We start from the raw sequence: 20,558 nt of genomic DNA, 5'->3' as shown, positions 1-20,558 counted from the left end.
GTAACAGAAGTGAACTCAACCCCTGAAATCTTCGCTAGCGAAGCCAAGCCAAGAGGAGTATCAGAAATTATAATATGCACCAAGTTATGTACCGTGTCATATATTTACACATAAATCATCACTGGTCAATGTTTAGTTAGATTAGCTTTTCAGTGAGAGAACGTCTGGACTACATGGTGGTAATTTCCTCACTCGATTCAATTGAAATGACCACTTGGCTTCGATTAGATTGAAACGTAAAGCCGGCGGCCCCGTGTATGAGGGAGCTTCAGGCATTAGCCTCAAGCGTCAAACCTCTACACGTAAAAGAACCCAACACACTTATCGAGAAGAGTAGGGGTGACCCGGTGTGCTTGGCCAAAAACGCGAGCTGTAACGAAGCCGCATTGCACTACCACTAGCTGCTTGAAAAAGCATCATACTTCACCTCAAATAAGGATGCCTTGAAACGAATCGAAAGATTGAGACAAACAAACCTTTCTGGAGGCCGAATCCGAACCCGATCTTGCCGAAGAGCCGGCCGACTGTGCGGAGGTTACAAGGAGGCTGTTTGACGACGTAGTCCAGCACGGCGCTGTCCCAGATAAACGCGTACCTCTCGTCCCGCGCTTTCTCGATGCCAGCTGGGAACGGTAAAAAAGAAAACCGAATAAATGAACGAATTGATTGTCGGGATTTTATCATTATACCATTATGAAGTGACATTTACGATGATACTATTGAACACAGTGCATGAGACGGGCGTTCGAAATAAATGTACTAGGACATGGACGAAATGGTAGGAATGGTGGTAAAACGCCTGTTCTTTGTTACTTTGTGCTCTTTTCGCGTTGGTTAAGCAGTTTAATTTGTTCATAAGTGATGGTCAATGTCTTCCCCTAGAACGACGTTATTTGAAGTATCAGGGGTTTCACACCTTGACCCCTGTAGGTGACCTTCTGCGTACAGCCCCTTCCCATCACATCACACTTTACGAGAGAATTCTACGTAGAAGATACGGACCAAACTCAGCAAAGAATCTGGCCTGAGCACCAGCTCGAAGCGTTGGTTTCGCGGTTGTTTTTACGGTGCTATCTAAACCTCTGATGTATGTCAAAAAGCGGCCGATTTGTTTGGTCAGAAACTGAAACGCATCCCACAGAAGAGGTCAATCTATAAAGGTCATAGCGTCAAGTCCCTGATTACCCAAATAGTGACACTGTGTAATTCATGTATTTCAAGTGACAAACTGGATTGGGATGCTCATTTGACGCAACTAGCCTAAATCAATAAGCCATTATTCCAATAGTGATACCTTATACTGCACTGAATGCCATGGTGAGCTTCCTGGTACTCGTAATGATAACGTTACATAAGAGACACGTTCGAAACGAATATTCTCGGAGATAGACACCCCTTGACTCTCTACTTCTCCGCAAGGCTTATGTTGATACATAGAATGTTACTCATAGTAGACTCTCTTGCGAATGGAATACAAAGATACGATAGCATAACGTCAGTAACATTTTCACCCTAAGGACAAGCTTAAACAGTTGTTTTTCTCACATTCTTTTTTGTCAGTTTCTAAACCTCAACAATATGTTGAAAATCAGCCGACGTTTTCTAAAACCAAAAGTAAAACACATACTCGCAGAAAGGGACAAGCTAGAGGTCATAGGGTTACATCCCTGATTAGTTAAAGCCCCCCTCTCACTGGACCCGCGGCACGCTGGTGGCGTCGCTGCGTCCTAAACCAAATTTGTGTTACCCTTGACTTTATAATGGGAATATCATTCAAAACGTACAAATATGACCAAAAAGACAACAAAACACACAAAGTCTGAAAGATTCGTTTTTTGTCGATCAAATTCGTTGAGTGCTTTGTCAATTCGATCGGTCGCAGCGACGACGCCAGCGTGCCGCGGGTCCAGTGAGAGGAGGGTGCTTAATAAGTAAGCAGTGTATTCTCACCTCGCGAGCTCATTGTGAGGGTGCTGTGAACTTTCATGTAACGAGCCATGGTCTCGAACGTGTGGATACTGGATGACTCAAAGAACGATAGGGGTTGGCTGTTTTGCACCGTCCCATACTGGACGAGTTTCTGAAACATGAGAAACATAGACATGAAAAATCAAAGCTTCATGCTTGGATTTTTTTCAATGTCAGGATACTGTGCTTTTCTAGCCAACAGAGCACCAATGATGAGACCCTGTCCTCCGGATCCTTGACGTAAGTAATCTGTAACCCATCTAAATGTAAAACTCACGTGTTCAGCTATGGACTAACCGGATACGAGGTCGTCAACAAGGTCAGATATGTTCAGTGGGATATATTTGTATTGCGGTATAACATATAAGAAATTATTTACTAACCTAAGATACAAGATCTTTGAAAACGGAGATGGGCGCCACCCTATGTACCGTCTGGTACGAGAGGACTTAAACTAACTAAACTAAAACAAACTAGCAGAAGGCAATTTGTTCGATACGTACCATCAAGACACACACAAACGATTGGATGAGGACTCACCTGCGATACGAGGTCCTCTACAGAGTTGATGTCCGTGTCCATGCGGGAGACGGTGAGGAAGGCTGCCAGGTTAGCCGTGTAGGTGGCCACGATGATGACCGTCACCAGCCACCACAGGGACGCGGTGATCCGACCTGCAGGGAACACACGGTCAGGAATATGAATATGGAAATCAAGAAGATATGGAGCCTAAAGCCCCCCTCTCACTGAACCCGCGACACGCTGACAGCGTCGCTGCGTCCTAAACTGGATTTGTGTTACCCTTGACTTCATAATACGGAAATCATTCAAAACGTACAAGTATGACCAAAAAGACAACAAAACACACAAAGCTTAAAAAGATTCGTTTTTTGTCGATGAAATTTGTTGAGTGCTTTGTCAATTCGATCGACCGCCGCGACGCCGCCAGCGTGCCGCGGGTCCAGTGAGAGGGGGCTTTAGAAGCTATTTATTCTGATGATGTTAGGATTATATTGATAAATGTGTGCCTGGGATCTAGTCGTTGAGTGTCATCGCATATACAATGTTACTATCGCGACCATCAGGGATCTCAAATCTTGACCTTAAAGTACACTTTGAATGAAAAGGTCAACGGTGATATCCCTGGTGACCCCAATAGTGTATGTTGTGTATGTCTTCCATAGGACAGTTGCTCACGGACATATTTAATAATAGCAGTGTAAGGCATCGAAAGGAAGTTTATAAAGGAAAGGGTGAAATAATGACAAATAAGAATGCATTTTTGTGGACATAATGTGCAATTGATATTTAGGAAAAAAATGCGATCGAAATGCATGTACTTGCAAGGCCGACCAAGTTCTGCATTCTAGTGCGTGTGTGCGTGCCTAGGTTTACAGTAACGAAGCAGTAGCAGTGTATATCGTAAGCGGACAAACGTGCGTTCTTTGCGAGACAGAGTTGACTCACTTACCTGGTCCGCTCTTTGGTAATATGTCGCCTCCTTGGAATAGCAGGGAGGCCACGGCAAAGTACAGAGCGTTGTTGAGACTCATCATCTGGACCATTTCCTTTTTCTTCTCTTTAATCTCAGCGGGTTTTTCTTCCTCTGCTAACAAGGTCGGCCTGTATGAACGTAAAACAAAGGTTTACTAACCTGGCGTACTTCTTGGGTACACATCCCCTCCTTGCTGCAATAGGGAAGCCACCGCGAAGAACAGGGCGTTACCCAAACTCATCATTCCGATCATTTCTTCCTTCTTTTCTTGGATCTCCTCAGGATCTTCCTCCTCTTCTACTAACTCAGGCCTGCAAGTGAGAGACATGTCGCAAGATGGCGTTCGTAACCCGTGCTACCCTAGGGACCTGCTCGGTAAGCTTAAAGGTGGTTATAAGTACAAAGTTCTGACATAGCCATCGTAATTTCGGCGTGCTTTTTACCACATGTGTTAACATTTTGACCTACACAGTTCCCTTTTTTCCTAAGAAGGTCCCACTGGACTTTCATACATATTATGAGTGAGTCACTGGCAGATAATATTCAAATCCTAACATCTATGTTTCAGTACATGTACTCATCGTGTATTAGTAGCGACACACCCTGAGCCATGAAAATCTGTGCATGACGTTTTGCTGAAAACTTGGTTAGCTACATGTACAAACATACAAGCATCAGTGAACAATCACCTATTTCCACGGATGTAACAGAAAGACAATGCTTAACTCATGAAACGGTGACTTCCTAGTAGCGACACCCTATCCCTATTCACATGCCCAAAACCATCAGCATCTGGGCATAACGTCTTTTTAAAAACTCGGTAGCAACAAGCATACAGCCTCGGCAAGCCATAACCTCTTTCATTGACAAAACAGAAAGACCTACTTACTCTTCCTCCTGGACGAAGTGTCCATGGTAACCGGACGGACTCAGCTTGTTCACCAACGAGATGAAGAAGGAGACCGCCAGTGTGCTGAGCAGGGTTATCCGTGAATAGATTCATATTGGTAAATCATTGCATCTATGCATCTATAGTATTTAATGGTCTATGTTTACGATATTCCAAAGGTAGGGGGTTCAAATCCAAAGACTTGGAAATGGTACACTCTAGTTTCTCTGATTAGCACTCAACGAGTATCAACTCCTACTGTATGAAAGCTTAGGCTTGGCTCCCAACTGTAGTGGCCTGTGTAGCCTAGGTGGTATAGAAACGGAGATTGGCACTGGTACCTTCCTAAACAGCGATAAGGATTTTAAATTTGAAAACTAGCATCTACAGCAGTACAATTGGTTTTGGTGTCTTTTGAGCAGTGCTGGATACATTCGGTAATAGTTTATACAGTGTCCTTACCTAAGCAGTATGGAGAGCCACAGGTTCGGTTCGAAGACGTCTAAGAACTTGAACGGGCGGTCCTCCTTCTCTATCTTGTTACTGAGCACGAACGTGAGGCCGATGTCGATGTACGGTTTGGTGAAGTCGATGTCCTGCTCACGTTCGTAGCTGATGGTGAACGAAGCAGCCGCCACGTCAGCTTTCTACAATCATGAAACATATACAGACAAATGTTGGTGCAGTTATCCGGCAGTGGTGACGATGCGCCGTGCAGATATGCGGAGTCACTAACAATGGAGTGAATGGGAATCGGTTTGGGATTTGGGGATTCGGTGCAATTAAATGGAGTGTGCGTTAATCCAATGCAATGCAATTAAGTGGCTTCTACTGTTATCTTTATTGCCATAATAAAACTAGTCTCTACCAGACTGACTACGTCCACCATAGGAAGAGTACTTCAGCCAGGAGAGTTTGGCCACCATAGGGGTTTTGCCGGCTCCGAGGGGCGAAAAGTTAACCTTAGCGATAAGGTCTCGCACCATCACAATGTTTACCTTAACGACAAGGTCTCGCACCATCACAATGTTTACCTTAACGACAAGGTCTCGCACCATCCCGTTCCACTTCCCCGTGACCGGATCCCTGGCGCCGAAGTTTTCATCTTCCACCATGTACATCTCGTACTTAAACCCCAGATGTTTACTAAAGTGTTCCATCATATCCTTACAGAATCCTGCAAACAAACAAACAAACAAACAAACAAACAAACAAAGATACGATCATCTACCGGATCATTCACATGCACACCCAAAGCCATATGCCGACGCCACCCTTTATCTTACGAATTAATGTTGTTCACATCGGACCCACATCATTTCTACCGTGACCACAGCTACAATCCACGGCAGGAAATTTGCTTTTGTCACATTTCTTTCTATGTTAGATTTAAAGTTTCCATTGCTTCTCGTAACTCTTCACTATACAGCGACGTTATTATGGGCATCAGGGAAGTCACACTCTGACGTTTCGTAGGTGACCTTTGTAGGTCAGATCCCTGATGTACCAAATCATAATACTGTACATTGGACTGCACTTCATGATGATATACTTGCGATGATAAAGCCGTGTTCATGAGACACACGTCTAATGTTCCGATGAGTCTTTGAGTGGGAGAGTAGGTTACGTATAATTTGTGCGATGCGTCTTACTCTACATTTATCGTATGACAGGAACACATTGTATAGACAGTCGTGGATGTTCTTCGGACAGCTACTTTGTGCTAAAAAGGGTTGCCATGGATCATTGTCAAGGGTTTGATTTTTTCATAGCCTCACATGTGCTCCTACTCACTCTCTCATCTCCGCTTGCCCCTGAGGGCTTAAAAGACAATTTCAAGTCCAACGACAAAAACAATTGTACTACAAATGCTGCAGCATCTTTAAACAGACACGTACCGTAAAATCGGTCGTTGCCCTTCCTGGGCCGTCCGTGCTCATCCTTCTCGCTGTAGAAGATGAAGGGCGGTTCCTCTATCGTCACGACCTTCAGGGTCCTGTTCATGAGATCACTGACGTAATCCACCACGCTGTCCGCCCCACCCATGAACCGCACAGGGTTGTGCATGATCAACCGCGTGTCCTCGCTCCAACTTCCAACCTGCAGAATGATAATCAGTTATACTTCATTTAACATGAACAAATAGGAAAGCTGCATTCATCAGCTTACGGCGTTGGCAGGGGCTATCTTTGCTTATCATCCAAGTGCGTTACAAGCCCCGTGTCCTCGCTCCAACCACTAACCTACAGAATAATATAATGGAAATCCGTTGTTCCTTTGTTTAGTCATTCTCCTTGAAAGATTTTGACAAAAACGTCCTTGCAGTTCCAAAGCAAGCTGCCAGGAGAGCCAAACTTACACCACGTTTTCCTTACATCACAAGCTATCCGCCAACAAAAATCAAGATCATACCACGTCCAGGTCAAAAAGTACAAAAAACAGAAGTTCTGCTGCAGTACCAAGGTCACATACCAGGGGTCCCAAAATCGACCTTGACCTTTGTCTTTCCAATACCTACCTACCAACATACCGAAAATCATCGTAATCCTTCCGAAGGTTCTTGAGTTATGCTGACTACAAAAATCCGAAAACACAAACAGACAAACACGCAGACACATCCAAAACTATATCTCCATTTTTCATGGAGATAATAAGAAAACTGCATTCAACAACTACAGGCGTAGGTAAGGGCATCCTCACGTGCTGTCTTTACTTATTGTTCAAGTGGGTTACAAGTGTACTCGATCCAACTGAAAATCGAATATCATTGTAACAGGTTTGAGAACATGAACTAGTATTAATATTCTTGATGTCTTCCGTAAGTCCAAAGTAAACATTTCTCCTCATTGAAACGTCTAAGTTTACAAATGTATTAATCCAGTAGCAAAGATTCAATTTTGTTTCTATTTTCCTGACTTGGAGGTCTAATATTCACAAACGTATCACACAACCGTGTACATAACATGCTCCACCCTCGCATGCCATTCAGGAACAAAATTTGACCGCAGCCAACTCAGCCTGCCAGACCAGTTTGGACCCAGGACAACTTAGCCTGCTGGAACGAATTTGAACCTGTATCAACTTCGGGCACAACTCTTAATTGCTGAACTTCAAGATAGAAATAAAGCTGCAAAAGAGTTACGTCATTTATACGTGATCCCATGCAATTCATTACCACATACTATCTGTAATTGGGAAGTCAAACTCATGTCTTCATAGATGCGCAGTACACCTAAAAGTCCCCTCTTAAAGGGATAAAAATTCCATTAGTGTCTTTTCCTGCCAGCGCAGCAGTCCTGAAGATGGATTTCTATGTCCTTTACTTCGGCTTATTCGTCAAGAGTTAACGTAAAACAAAGCCGGGGATTGATGCATTCAAGTGATGTGTAAGATCTGGATAAGTCGTTTATTGCCTACGTTTTATTGCACAGCCGTAATCGAGATGGAGCACGAAGCGTACTGAATGTAAATTCTGGCAAAATCTGCTTAAACTGTCGCTTCCTATACCTGTAGGGCCCACCAATTAAGCAGGTACGAGTGTATAGAAAATAATCTTATAAGTATGCCTCATTGTAGGAGTGTACTGTAATCTTGTCGGTTTGTCATTATACAGGCTTTAAATTTTAGTTGTTCTTCTTATCTTCGAACAAAAATCAGAAAGTAAACACGCTCCTGTAGTTCCAGAACAAAATCACTATAAGGTACTATGTACTATAAGTAGCAACGAGTTAGTAATTTTATTGATGGCAGCACCAACGAGGTATTATGTGCCAAAGCCTAGATCTGTAATCTTTTTAGTAAGAACATTAGTTTCCTATATTAGCTCATATATCTTCAATTTTTATCACACGACTTATCCAAATACCAAAGATGGGGGATAGAAAGTCGACAAACTTTATGAACACCTACTCTTCAAGAAGGAGGTAAATCTTGCACTACCTTTTAGTACAATGCTAAACTTTCTTCCAACACTAAGGTATTCACGGATCGAATTTTCAACGACCATCTTCAGGCCGGACCAATAATGACCAATCCGTAAAGACACTTGTCAATAAAGTCACGTGTCTGCAACTCTCGCGAGTTTACGTTTGACAGTGATTGGTCATGATTGATCCTGAAGAAGGCGACAGTGGTCGATGAAAATTTGATCCGTGAATTACCTTAGTGTTGGAATAACGTTTAGTATTATATTATGATTATTACCAACACAGATGAGCTTCCATAATAACTTGCACTACCTTCTTCCAGCCACTGCACAGTAGATTCATGATTCCATAGCTCGGGTTATTCGGATGCCCACGTCCGGAAAACCGTAGCCGCCGCATGACTCCGTCCTCTTCAACCTGCCATGGAACGCATAGAACATTCGTTCGGTTCTAATTACGTCGTATAGAACATGTTCGAACATGGTTCGGATTCTAAGAAAAGTCAGGGACCTTTGGGCGTGTCAAGGGCGCTCGAAGCAGGGAAGATGAAATGGAATGGACCGATCCAGTTCGAAGACCATAAGCCCCGCCCCCTGTTCTATTTCGAATAGTCCGTCAAAAACAGCCCTTGACGGACAAGAAAGGTCGCGCGCGCTTGGCTGTCGAATATGCAGACTGTCTTCTCCTGAGCTTTTTTGGCTCTGAAACCCTTCCAGAGCGGACCAAATAAAAACGGTATGCCTTCTTTGGGGACTGATGTATCCACCGAGTAGGGTTGTTTGAGGAGGGGGTAAATGTATTTACGGTGAGGGCGTTATGTTTTCGGTCAATGTGTAAGCGGGTTGCGTCGCATAGCATTACCTTGTTGGTGACAATCAGTCCCCGATTTTTGACAAGCAGTCGATGCACGTGTAAAACAGGGTACGTATATCTGTGACAGGGTTCCCACTTTGTTGACTGCGAATTGCAGCTGCATGTCCTTTAGTAATTAACTATCAAAATGCAGTTCTTTTACTTACCGTGTCGCATTCATATTAATCAGTTTCATACACAAGTACAGAAGAGGCGGAACTCTGTACTAGCGGACTTTGTAGTAGTTGGCAATGTGTTTCAAGCTCCCTCCTCATGAGTGCCCGAGCTATTTTCTTTTTCATTTCGTTTTTTTCCTGAGTTTACATGCAGCCAATACAGTGAAAAACCTGTGACAGATGTACATACCCTGCTTAGCACGTGCCATTTCTGTCCAACTAGCGCTGTACTTGACGGAGGTATTCCAAATGGAATAGGGGGTTCTATATGTTCGATATGGTGTTCGACTGGATCGGTCCATTGAGATAAATCAATGTAGCAACAATCTGAAGTCATTGTCTATTGATACGTTGAGACAATTGAATTAGAAAAAAAGTGAGAAACTGCTGATCATTAAAGAGAAACCTCTGACCTTTTTGAGATATTCTAAGACCAGTTTGCCGTACTTCCAGGGCCGCTTCTCCTCGCAGCACTCCAGCTTCTCCTCCTCGATGTGGTGTCCGTCTCGGAATATGTTGTCCAGCGCATGCGCAATAGCCAGCACCGCGTCGAAGAACTGACCGAAGTTGGACTGAAAAGAGAAGCATACCAAAAGTCAATAATGTCTGTCGATTGCTACTTACCTAAAGATTTTCAGTTTACAAACTGACAGAATGAATTGAACGCACTTTCATGACTCTTCGAATGCGTGCTACAAACGACAGACCATATGTATTCCAAACTGATATCTTTGATAACACGGTCATCCTAAACATGTATGCTTTGCTGCCTGCACATGTACCCTCGGATTTAATGTAGATGGAGTTGGCGGAAGTCTGTAGTTCTCGGAGCATCAATTGAACAGGAATTTTCCAATAGAAATATGTTCGATACTAGGCCTTCAAACATTCACGAATAAGCATTCACAAATACACTGAGGTTTGTGACGACAGAAACGGACGGCAAAAGCTGCACACCACAAGACAGGTTTCACACGTGGCAACCGCAATAAAGCACTCCCTATTTCTTCGTAACTGTCAAAGCTAGAATTTTTAGATTTGACGGTGGTCCATGTACACTTTTGTGACGACAAAGGCTGCACACCACAACACAGGTTTCACACGTGGCAAGCGCAATTAAGCCTACCGCCACTCACGGATAGGGCCTTACAGTCGTCGCAGAGGTTGTTCCGGCACAACAACAACTCGCAATCCTTTCGCCATCAGAGACGGAATGGGAAACATTAGATTTTCCAGAAGCTTAAGCTATGCTGCAGCGGGATTTGTGTGGTAGGGATCACCAAATGAATAAAGACAAATAAAACAGTATTCGACGAAAACAATTACGTAAAAATACAAATATATAATGTCAGTAGCCTGGTATCCGAACCTACTGTGTTAAAGCTGCCGAGTCTCATTAATCATCTTCGCTGAAAGAGACTCGCGGCAGCTATATTAGGTTTGGACATCGGGCTATTATGTCAGATGTTCTCAATTATATACAAAGTATCGTATTCAGCTTAAACAAGAGCAATTATTAAACAATCAAAGAAAATATCAAGAGGCTATAACATTAGATGACTAGAATAGATTAATCAAATAGAACAAATAGTATGTACCAGTTAAAATAAAGATTGTGATTCATTATCGTCAGATTCCTTTAAGAGGCTGCCACCTTAGACTTTGGGGTCGTTCGTGTACTCATCAAGGATGTCAAGAAGTACTCTCCTTGGTGTTATAGACATTACACAAGAGATGAAAGGAAAGGAAAGGAAAGTGATCTCGAACCAATTTAGCTCAAATGAACTCAATGAACAGATGAGATCTTCCACTGGTCGTGACAGAGAAGACAGACGCTATGTACAGTATTTACAGGTTCATTATACCGGGGAAATTCCCCTAGCTCTTTTCGACAAGCACAATGAACAGTGGAACACGGCTTTATGTCCCGTCCTAAGGACTGCGACCCTTTCTGGTAGCGTGCATGTCGGGTGAGCGACACAACCGGGATCGAACCCGGGGCTTCTGGTTCCAGAGGCAAGATCGCAAACCACTGGACTACGCACACTACCTTTTGAGCCGTGGCTTAGCCAGCCAGCCGAGAGGTGTCAATGACCAGGGCAATTACGCCAGAACTACCTGAACCAGATTCCGCTCTTCTATCAACAGCGTCTCCCCTCTTTATTGATCAACTCCGTCGAGGAACACGGATCGATATTAGTGCCCTACTGGAAAATCGATAGAATCTGCTGTTCCTGATTGTCTCGCAGCTCCACCAATCATACGAGTTGATGACATTCATCCGCTTGCTTATGTAAGACTGCATCTTCAATTAGAAGCACCAGCGATTGCAGCGTCCTATACTTTGTGCCTGTTTCTGGAATAGTCGCCCCTCGGCAGAACACGTCAGCCTCTGTACCTGTATTGCCGGTATCAGGCCATGTTGATTTGATTATATGGAAGACATCCTCCCGGAGCCCAAAAACTGATGCGAGCGCGCGAATAGAAAACGTTTAGCAAAAAAAGGTTGCCTTCATTATGAAATCTTCGAGGTCAGGAAGGTTGAACAAATGACTGAACACACAGAGTAAAATATACCAAAATATAGGTGTGTTTTTTTCTTTCTTTGACTTTGGCATTGATTTTAGTATTCTATGACACATAGGTATCGTTTTCCAATATCTTCTTTACAACTTACGACACACGTTCAAATCAACATGGCCAAACCGCTCTTCGGTGTAATACATCAGCATCTGCAGCTGCATGGTTATATTATACCTGTCACACCTAACCCGCATATATCTAACTTCAGGCGTTGCTCAAAGCTATCGAGAGAGGATTTCCCTATGGCACTTGGTGACAACGATCTTTACTATTGATCCAACACTGCTCAATTACTACACCTAGCTGCGCGCGTAGTCTAGCCCATACGTCTTTATCAGTTCCTAACCTTCACACAACTAACTTCAGGCATTGTTTAAAGCTATCTAGTGAGGATTTCCCTATTGCACTTGCTGACAACGATCTCTACTATTGATCTAACACTGTAGTGCACGTAAGCTCCCCTTTCACTGGACCCGCGACGCGTTGGCGACCTCGCTGCGTCCTAGATTGAATTTGAGTTAGCCTTGACTTTACAATGAGAATGCCATGCAAAATGTACAAGTATGACTAAAAAGAAAAAAAAGAGCCTAAAAAGACTCGCTTTTATCGATGAAATTCGTTGAGTGCTTTTTCAATTCGATCGGCCGCAGCGACGCCGCCAGTGTGCCGCTGGTCCAGTGAAAGGAGATCTTTACTACACCTAGCTGCGCACGTAGTCTAGCCCATACGTCTTTATCAGTTCTGATGTCGTGACCTGGATCACGTAGGGTCTCGCGTGATTTATCCTGTGCTGCACCTGCTTCAGGCGTCAATCGTTCATGACTCCCCAGGCGTCTCCTGCTGACGTAATGATTGTAATTCTTCATCAGCTAGACTTAGATATGGAGGCTAAATTAAACATTTCATAACAGATCGGGCTGTATCAAATATTCTCCACTCGTACAAGTCTCATGGTCCCCTCAATGGGCAAGGTTGCAGCAGAATCATTAGAGTGAGTATTTTACATTTCTACACCGCACTGAATATTCTGTATGCGCACGAATCGGACCTATTGAGCCATTGTATCTATCACGTACAAGTTAAATTGTTTATGCAACGTGCAAAGTCATTATCGGCTAGCTGTAGAAGCAGTGGAGTGAGTCTTCTATAATTCTACAGCTCACCGAATATTCTGTGTGTGTTAGAATCAGACCTATTGACCCATTGTAGTCCAAAGACGCATATCTTTCACGTACAAGTCCCATGGTTTAGTCAACGGGCAAAGTCATTATCGACTAACTGCATTGGAGTCATTGGAGTGAGACCCATATACGACCACCCACGCGAAGAGACTTTAATTACTTGACAAGTAGGCCATGCATCGCGATTGTCAGATTCGTGAAGGTCAAGTTCGTGAGGAGCACGACAACTGCAGCATTGGACATGACGCCTTTGTACGTCACGCATGAAAAATCATCGTCAATACAAAGGATGTTGTATACTGGAATATCATTCCACAGGGCGAGTAAAAAGCTGTTGGTAGCCAAAAGGGTCAAATTGGGCAGATTTATCGGTACATTGGATTTGAATACACTTTGTTAAACAGAACTCTAAAAATGTGAAGTACAAATTATACAAATTATATACAACCAAATATATATCATTTCTATATTGAAATAGATTCAAATCTAAATCATTAAACTGTCAAGATAGAAAGGATTTCCACAGCTTAGAGGCAATGAAGGTTTGCCGGAACGCAGGTCCGGTGAAGGTATCTGGGTTCACCGAACAACCAACAGAAACCGTGATATTGTAACTACAAGACAGCAACTTTTTAAGATGCCTGATATCACATTGCAACTGAGGATTCATGCTGGTCAAGTGTTGAAAGGTGTCTAGTTATTATTGAAAGTCGACTTTGCCCCTGATTATTGATAAATACAAACACTTCATTGGCTATGCTGATCGCCCGTAGTGCCGCGTATGCACATAACGTTCTGTAATAGTGCTCCAGATAGCAGGGTCGATGAACATATCCGGGCAGATCCCGCGCGATGTTATGCTAACCAGAAGCGATGTGGCGGTATTTCAAGGATGGTTTGAAGGAACCAAAATCAATGAATTCCTTCAGCACCCGTATGAGGTACACACTGAGACAGCTCATACGAAAAGCCTGGATCAAAAAGCCATGTTTTTTACAGCAGAGATAGCTGTGACACAGAACTAATTTGAACTATAGATTCCCGATTATTCTATTAGGCCACAGCAAGTGAATTTTATGGATTCTTCCAGCACCTTGTGCACATTTAGACAGCTCATACAAAAATCCTGGATCAGAAAGCCATGTTTTTACAGCAGAGATAGCTGTGACACAGAACTGATTTGAACTATAGATTTCCGATTATTTCACTGAATATTGAAAACGCTACAGTGCTTGAAGTGTCTGGATCAAGAAGCCATGTTTTACGGTAGAGATCGCTCGCTGTGAATCAGAACTAATTTGAGTTATAGATTTCCGATCAGTTCACAAGATTCCTAAGAAGACACTGAAGTATCTGACAGTCAGGGCTAGGCTTTATCATCATTTCTGTACCAGATATGTCTTATTTTCATATTATCTAACCAGCAGTAGAAGTAATAGATACATATAAAAGCAGTGTTCTTTGCCCTGCAGATATTTAGACTCTGAATTTCGTCGATCGTGAGATAATGTAGTTGTTGCTATCAGGCAATTTGCTGCCTTTCCTATCCCCTAATAAAAGAAGACTGATGACCCACAATGAAATTAAGTTGTTACCTCTGTGAAAAGGGAGGTATTTTGATTGATTGGTTGATTTATTGTTAGCCTCGGTTTGCTTCCATAGCTGTGTAAATATTGCACATTGGCAGGATGTTAGAGGAAGTGGTGTAATAGGATACTAGGAGAATTCGAGTCGCAGGATGCGAGGGAAAATGGTGTTTTAGTATACTTGGAGAATTGGAAGTATTGTCAGGCTCGGGTCCAATGATGACAATGTTGAAGTATTTGTTGTTGCTGTTTTGCGTGTGTTCTAGTTTATCTATCAGTCTATTTGTTCGTGTTTGTGTTTTTTTTTTCTTTATTGCTTGGTTTCAAGGAACAAAAAAATCAATGAATTCCTTCAGCATCCGTATGAGGTACACATTGAGACAGCTCATACGCAAGCCTGGATCAAAAATCAGTTACTTGAGTAACTATTTTTGGCGTATCTTATTACCTGGATGTCTAACCTTCATCAACGTGTTATTTTCATTGTTTGTTTGCTTTCTCACCTCCACCTCGAATTCTCCAGCATGTGGAAACCGGCTCCGATCCGCGTTCTCCCAGACCTGGCGGACCTCCCTGAGGAGCGTGCCCTGCGCGATGTCGGGGTCAGTGCCGATCAGGCCCTGCAGATAGCTCGGGACTGGGGACGTCAGGTGGGTCGTGTTCTGGAAAGGAAAGAAGGAAAACGATGATAATTGTTTAGGGGATCTCGCATTGCCTTTTACAAAGGTTATTTAAGATAACAGGGCTAATCCACCATAACATTGCGTGCTTAACATATTTTGAATTTCATATTCATAATCTACTAAGGAAGGGATTTTAGGCCGCAAGTCTTTCTGTTTGTTAGTTTATGTCTCTCAAAAGCTAAGCCAAATGTTGATATAACATTGAATTTGAAGTATCAAATCACTTTCTGCATAGTGCTTTCGCAAAGTTATTTCACTTTCCAGACACCGATTCGGGTGTAAAACCGTAGTCGACTAGTCTGCCATTGAATACTGACAATCATCATCCTGCAAGGACAAGAGCATGTCACACAAGGTTAAGCGTTACATGGGTGAGAGGCTGGATATAATGGTGATGACATTAGGACATTGAAGGACGCGTACAAACTCTAGACATGAGGAGGTCAAGATTGACGAATAAAACAGCTAGCTGTGTCCCCACCTTGGTAGTGACGCCGTCCGTGACGACCCAAGCCCAGCCTTTGCGGGTCATGCCAAGATGCTCGGCCTGCTGCAACACTCGCGTCGCGTGCTGGGCCAGGCAGTTCAGAATAACCACGCGCACTCCTGTGAGAATTTCAAAAAAGGCATTCAGATCCAGGTTAAAACAGTTGAGAAGCGCAGACAGCATAGCTCTATATAACCAACACATCGATTTGCAGCAGTACGATAAACGAATTCAGTCTCATAAACTACATAGCTCATTTTTAGTAACTTGCAAAAGGACTGAATTAAAGAAGACAACATTTAGTTTTTATAGGCAAATGTTTCTTGCGTCAGAGATACACAAGATATGATGATGGTGATACTTCAGAGTAGTATTTAAGTTGAAATGACAGTGCTTGAGAAAATTACGATGAAGCGGAACAAATACCTGTTCCGACGATGTATTTCAGTTGTGACGTAGCGTTGACGATGCTGACGTCATTTCCGGTCTGGAACTGCTGGACACTCACAATGCCCCACTTCTTCCGGGCTGCAATCGCTTGGAATTCCACTAAGCCATGAATACCTAACGGAGAAAACGACCAATTACTTTCCTCACGTGACATAAGAAATTGGTTAGTTAAACTTAACAAAGGCTGCAGTAGATACAGTCATTGAATTGTATCACAGTTGAGTCTTTTGCAAAATGGAAAGCTGCCAAAACTCTGTTAACAACATACTAATATCATGAACTCCTGTCTTTTATTTTGTTAGATATGGAAATCTGTTCATAGCTGTACTTATCACAAGACACAAACTTGATCTTTGATTTTTCAGTTTTCTTCTATTTTGGAAAGATTTTGAGTGCAAATAATAATTAAACATAATCGTCGCTTGAAATTAATATTATCAACTGCATTTCTTGCCATTAATCTGCTGATTCGTGTTTTTTAATTAGTAACCAATTAAAACTGTACTATTCTCCTAGGTCCATCTTTGAAAGTTTCTGAGTAAAAGCAAATAACATTTTACCATAATCGTAAGTAGGCTAGCCTACCCTATTGATAATCATCATCAACCATCAATCACAATCAACAGTCTAAAGAGATTTTTGGCAAGTTTGTGAATGCAAGTAACACGCCAAATAGCAGTTACTATTGCCTGTCCGTTTCCAAATTCTATTCAGTTGCTTAAATAACTGCTTTTTGGGGCATCATATTACCTTCATGTCTAACCTCCATCGAAATACAAATACTTTAAATGCATTTTAGTTCGCGGCGTGGTTTTAATTTCGCGGTAGAAAGAAACTGGAGTGTTCGCGGTGGGGTAAGTTTTCGTTTGAGACAGTTGTAGACAAGGGGTAGAAGGGCAAAAAAATTCGCGGAGGTTACCGCGAAACCGCGAACATAAAACCACCGGGAACATGTCTGCATTTACACTAATACGTTACCATAATCGTCGCTTGAGGTCAATATTGCCATGTGCGTCCACCCGAAGTGCGTCACCAGGTCCACAAGAGCCCGACTCTGCACCGAGTCCGGGGCAGACATTCGGAGTAGATACGGGAAGAACTCTCGGTTGGCTGGAAACAGGGGTAAAGAATATCAAAGTTATTCTCAGGCTTGGCCTCGGATCCTGACGTATCCGGACAAGAGAACTCGGAGATCCGGAACCTCAGATCCGTAAGGATCCAGACGGTTACGGGGCCGTATTGTACTAAAACAACTCAAATATACCTGAATCAACTTGCATTTGCAAGTGGTATATCACCTCAGTAATATGCAAGTGGTACACTGAGGTGGTATACCACTTGCACATGCAAGTTAATTCAGGTAAATTTGAGTTGTTTTAGTACAATACGGCCCCCGTATCGGTCTGGATTCTTACGGATCTAAGGTTCCGGATCTCCGAGTTCTCCTGTCCGGATACGTCAGGATCCAAGGCCATTTCGTGCAGTTATTCTCAGGCTTGAGATAATAGGACTTAAGCGCTTTTCTCACTGGACCCGCGGCACGCTGGCGGCGTCGCTTGGCCGATCGAATTGACAAAGCACTCATCGAATTTCATCGACAAAAACAAATCTTTTTAAGCTTTGAGTGTTTTGTTGTGTTTTTGGTCATACTTGTACGTTTCGAATGATATTCCCATTATAAAGTCAAGGGTAACACAAATCCAGTCTAGGATGCAATGACATCGCCAGCGTGCCGCGGGTCCAGTGAGAGGGGGGCTTAAGAGTTGCTTTTACAATCCACAGTTTTATAGTCTTATTTACATTGGCTGTGTAGTTTACAATTTACGTGTGGATTTTCCTAGATCAATGTAACTATCCAGTCTTATAGTATTAGCTCCTAACATCAAATTGTACTTTGTCATTGTTTGCTTGTCTGTTATTTTGCTTACTATTGATATGGTCATAAAGGAAGGCATTCTAGCTTACCAAGGGTGGGATCGGTCGCAGTGGGTGCAATGTGTGGGATGTGAAGACCGGAACACACGGCGTTGCTGAACTTTACCCCGGAAGAAGTTCCCGGTCCGACAATGGCAACCACTCCGGAGCGAGCCTGGTGACACACTATGAAGAAGACATGTGTTTGCATTGTAAACACCATGGGTACACTAATATAATGACAGTTTCCTATGTACTATATAACACACATGATCGAACAACAAAGTTCTTCATTCACAACCAAGGAAATAATATAATAACAGCTGACGTTTAGTCATCTTCCTCAGAGCAATATCTTTGTTTGATTTTATTTTAACTTTTTTGCATGTTCATGCCCAAAGGCTAATTGCAGACAAACAAGTACATGGAGATACATAGAAATTGAAATAGTTATCTAGTCTACTGTGAAAATAGTCCAACTATTTTGACTTTGGTTGACTATGGTTGGGTTTGACTTCTTAATAATATTTACTGGTTCACTTCGCACTGCAGTTTCGTGCCACTGCTAGTGTTGCTGTCCCAAACGTAAAATACCATACGTTTCAAATTAGCTGTGACATCTAGCTGCAATGAAACTTGAACCAGTCATTATTACCGTTGGAGTTCCTTATAACACAACCAGGTAATCCCACCTGCTGACGCTTCGGTATCTGTCAGACACCTTCTTCAGCCTATCTGTCAGACACCTTCTTCAGCCTGATCATGAGCTTCTGACTTCTCACCGCTATAAGAAGCTCTGAAGAAGGTGTCTGACAGACACCGAAGCGTCAGCAGGTGAGATTACCTGGTTGTGTTAAAAGAGACTTCAAATATCCTATGTTCTACCAACCTGATGAAATTATTTTCGGAAGTCATTCTTACCATCAAGATGGTGACAGACGATCATCGAAATTTCGGTTCTAATGATTTCCTTGGTAGTGAATACTGAGAAGTTTGTTATTCAGTCATTCACCAACCTGAAGTGATGAACTATTCACGAACACACAGATGGTCATTTTTATGCTTTGAAACGTTACAGCGTTTTCGATATCTTCATGAATAATTTCATCAGGCTGGAGAATGACTGAATAGGAAGGTTATTTAATTCGCAACCAAGTATTTACAAGAGCCGACGTTTCGACGACTGTCTGTCATCTTCATCAGGGCAATACTGACTAGTTCACAGAGCACTGAAGCTAGGTGTTACTGCTAACGTTTGGGACTGCATTGTTAGCAGTAACACCTAGCTTAAGTGCTCTGTGAACTAGTCAGATTGCCCTGATGAAGATGACGGACAGTCGTCGAAACATCGGCTCTTGTATACTTGGTTGTGAATAAAAGAACCTTCCTATTCAGTTTTCGATATCGTTCACATTTTTATCGATTTTACAGGTTGGTGATCGATTGAACCCCAAATCGTCTTCCTTCCCCTTGACTGTTTTTCGTCATTCATCCTGTATTTTCATGTATGTTATGTATTATAATTGCTTCCATATTTTCTAGGTGAGAGGGCTTTGCTCGATCCTCAATAGATAGGTGTTGATAGAATAGTATAATACAGATGTTGCAAATGCTGGTTTTATGTTCACTTCGATTTCTTCATGTCTATATTCATGGTTTTCATGCTTCAAGTTTTCCATCAACTTTATAGCATTTGTAACCGTTCTGTTTGTCAGTGGTAAAATGACACTTTACACCATAAATGAGGTAAAATGACTCTATACGCCGTAAATGCATGCCATTGTGAGAAACCGTCAATACAATAAATACGACATACAATCTCACAATATTGCATTTTCAAATCTCAGATACCTGCTTGTATCCCAGCGAACTCTGGTAGCAGTATGGTCCTATTGATGACGTAGTCAATCCGGGTCCTCGGCAGCAGTTCGGGCATCATCTCATTCACATACATCACAGCAAACTTAAAGGCCTCTTCTTCAATTTTGTTCTCGTGGGCGAATATTCCACCTAAAAAGGCAAGCATACATTTCTCATCACATAGGGCTGATGTCCAAAGGAGTCTATAACAGGCAAACGGACTACAACTTAGAAAGTCATCAGTAATCAAGGTTCATAAAATAGAACTGTACAACCTAGAGTCAAACTGTTCTCCGATGGCCGGCCAACTCCTCCGTATCACTTTGACAATTTCTACTATTTTTCTCTAGATAAAGTTATGGAGTTTAAATAGAGATTACTCTGGTACGCCCCCCTTCCCCCATGGCTTGCAATATGCTGCACCATGCAGCTTAGACCCGGTTTATACCAGGCTTCAGGAATGAGGATTAATTGAACTGTACAGACCTTTGTTCGACTAATCATGTTT

The 20,558-nt window shown here is 42.6% G+C and overlaps 1 protein-coding gene across 5 annotated transcripts in view; it reads right to left on the bottom strand.

The window, feature by feature from the left end:
- The window catches only part of LOC136425621 (glutamate receptor 2-like), a 50,762-nt gene that overhangs the window by 6,233 nt on the left and 23,971 nt on the right, over window positions 1-20,558 (bottom strand). For 4 of the 5 annotated variants that reach the window (XM_066414550.1, XM_066414547.1, XM_066414551.1 and 1 more), the window contains exons 3-18: window positions 20,042-20,200; window positions 18,242-18,376; window positions 17,255-17,386; window positions 16,253-16,390; window positions 15,821-15,945; window positions 15,160-15,318; window positions 9,720-9,878; window positions 8,591-8,695; window positions 6,251-6,452; window positions 5,387-5,529; window positions 4,815-4,999; window positions 4,353-4,436; window positions 3,440-3,591; window positions 2,509-2,642; window positions 1,951-2,080; window positions 477-623 (exon numbers count right to left, since the gene is read on the bottom strand). In XM_066414550.1, coding sequence (XP_066270647.1) covers window positions 477-623; window positions 1,951-2,080; window positions 2,509-2,642; window positions 3,440-3,591; window positions 4,353-4,436; window positions 4,815-4,999; window positions 5,387-5,529; window positions 6,251-6,452; window positions 8,591-8,695; window positions 9,720-9,878; window positions 15,160-15,318; window positions 15,821-15,945; window positions 16,253-16,390; window positions 17,255-17,386; window positions 18,242-18,376; window positions 20,042-20,200 — 2,289 coding nt within the window. Of the gene's footprint in view, window positions 1-476; window positions 624-1,950; window positions 2,081-2,508; window positions 2,643-3,439; window positions 3,592-3,622; window positions 3,775-4,352; window positions 4,437-4,814; window positions 5,000-5,386; window positions 5,530-6,250; window positions 6,453-8,590; window positions 8,696-9,719; window positions 9,879-15,159; window positions 15,319-15,820; window positions 15,946-16,252; window positions 16,391-17,254; window positions 17,387-18,241; window positions 18,377-20,041; window positions 20,201-20,558 lie in introns of all 5 variants that reach the window. The other variant, XM_066414549.1, reaches the window with a different exon arrangement.

Source organism: Branchiostoma lanceolatum, chromosome 19 (assembly GCF_035083965.1).
Source record: "Branchiostoma lanceolatum isolate klBraLanc5 chromosome 19, klBraLanc5.hap2, whole genome shotgun sequence".
Taxonomy (NCBI): domain Eukaryota; kingdom Metazoa; phylum Chordata; class Leptocardii; order Amphioxiformes; family Branchiostomatidae; genus Branchiostoma; species Branchiostoma lanceolatum.
This window is presented reverse-complemented; position numbering and strand designations above follow the sequence as displayed.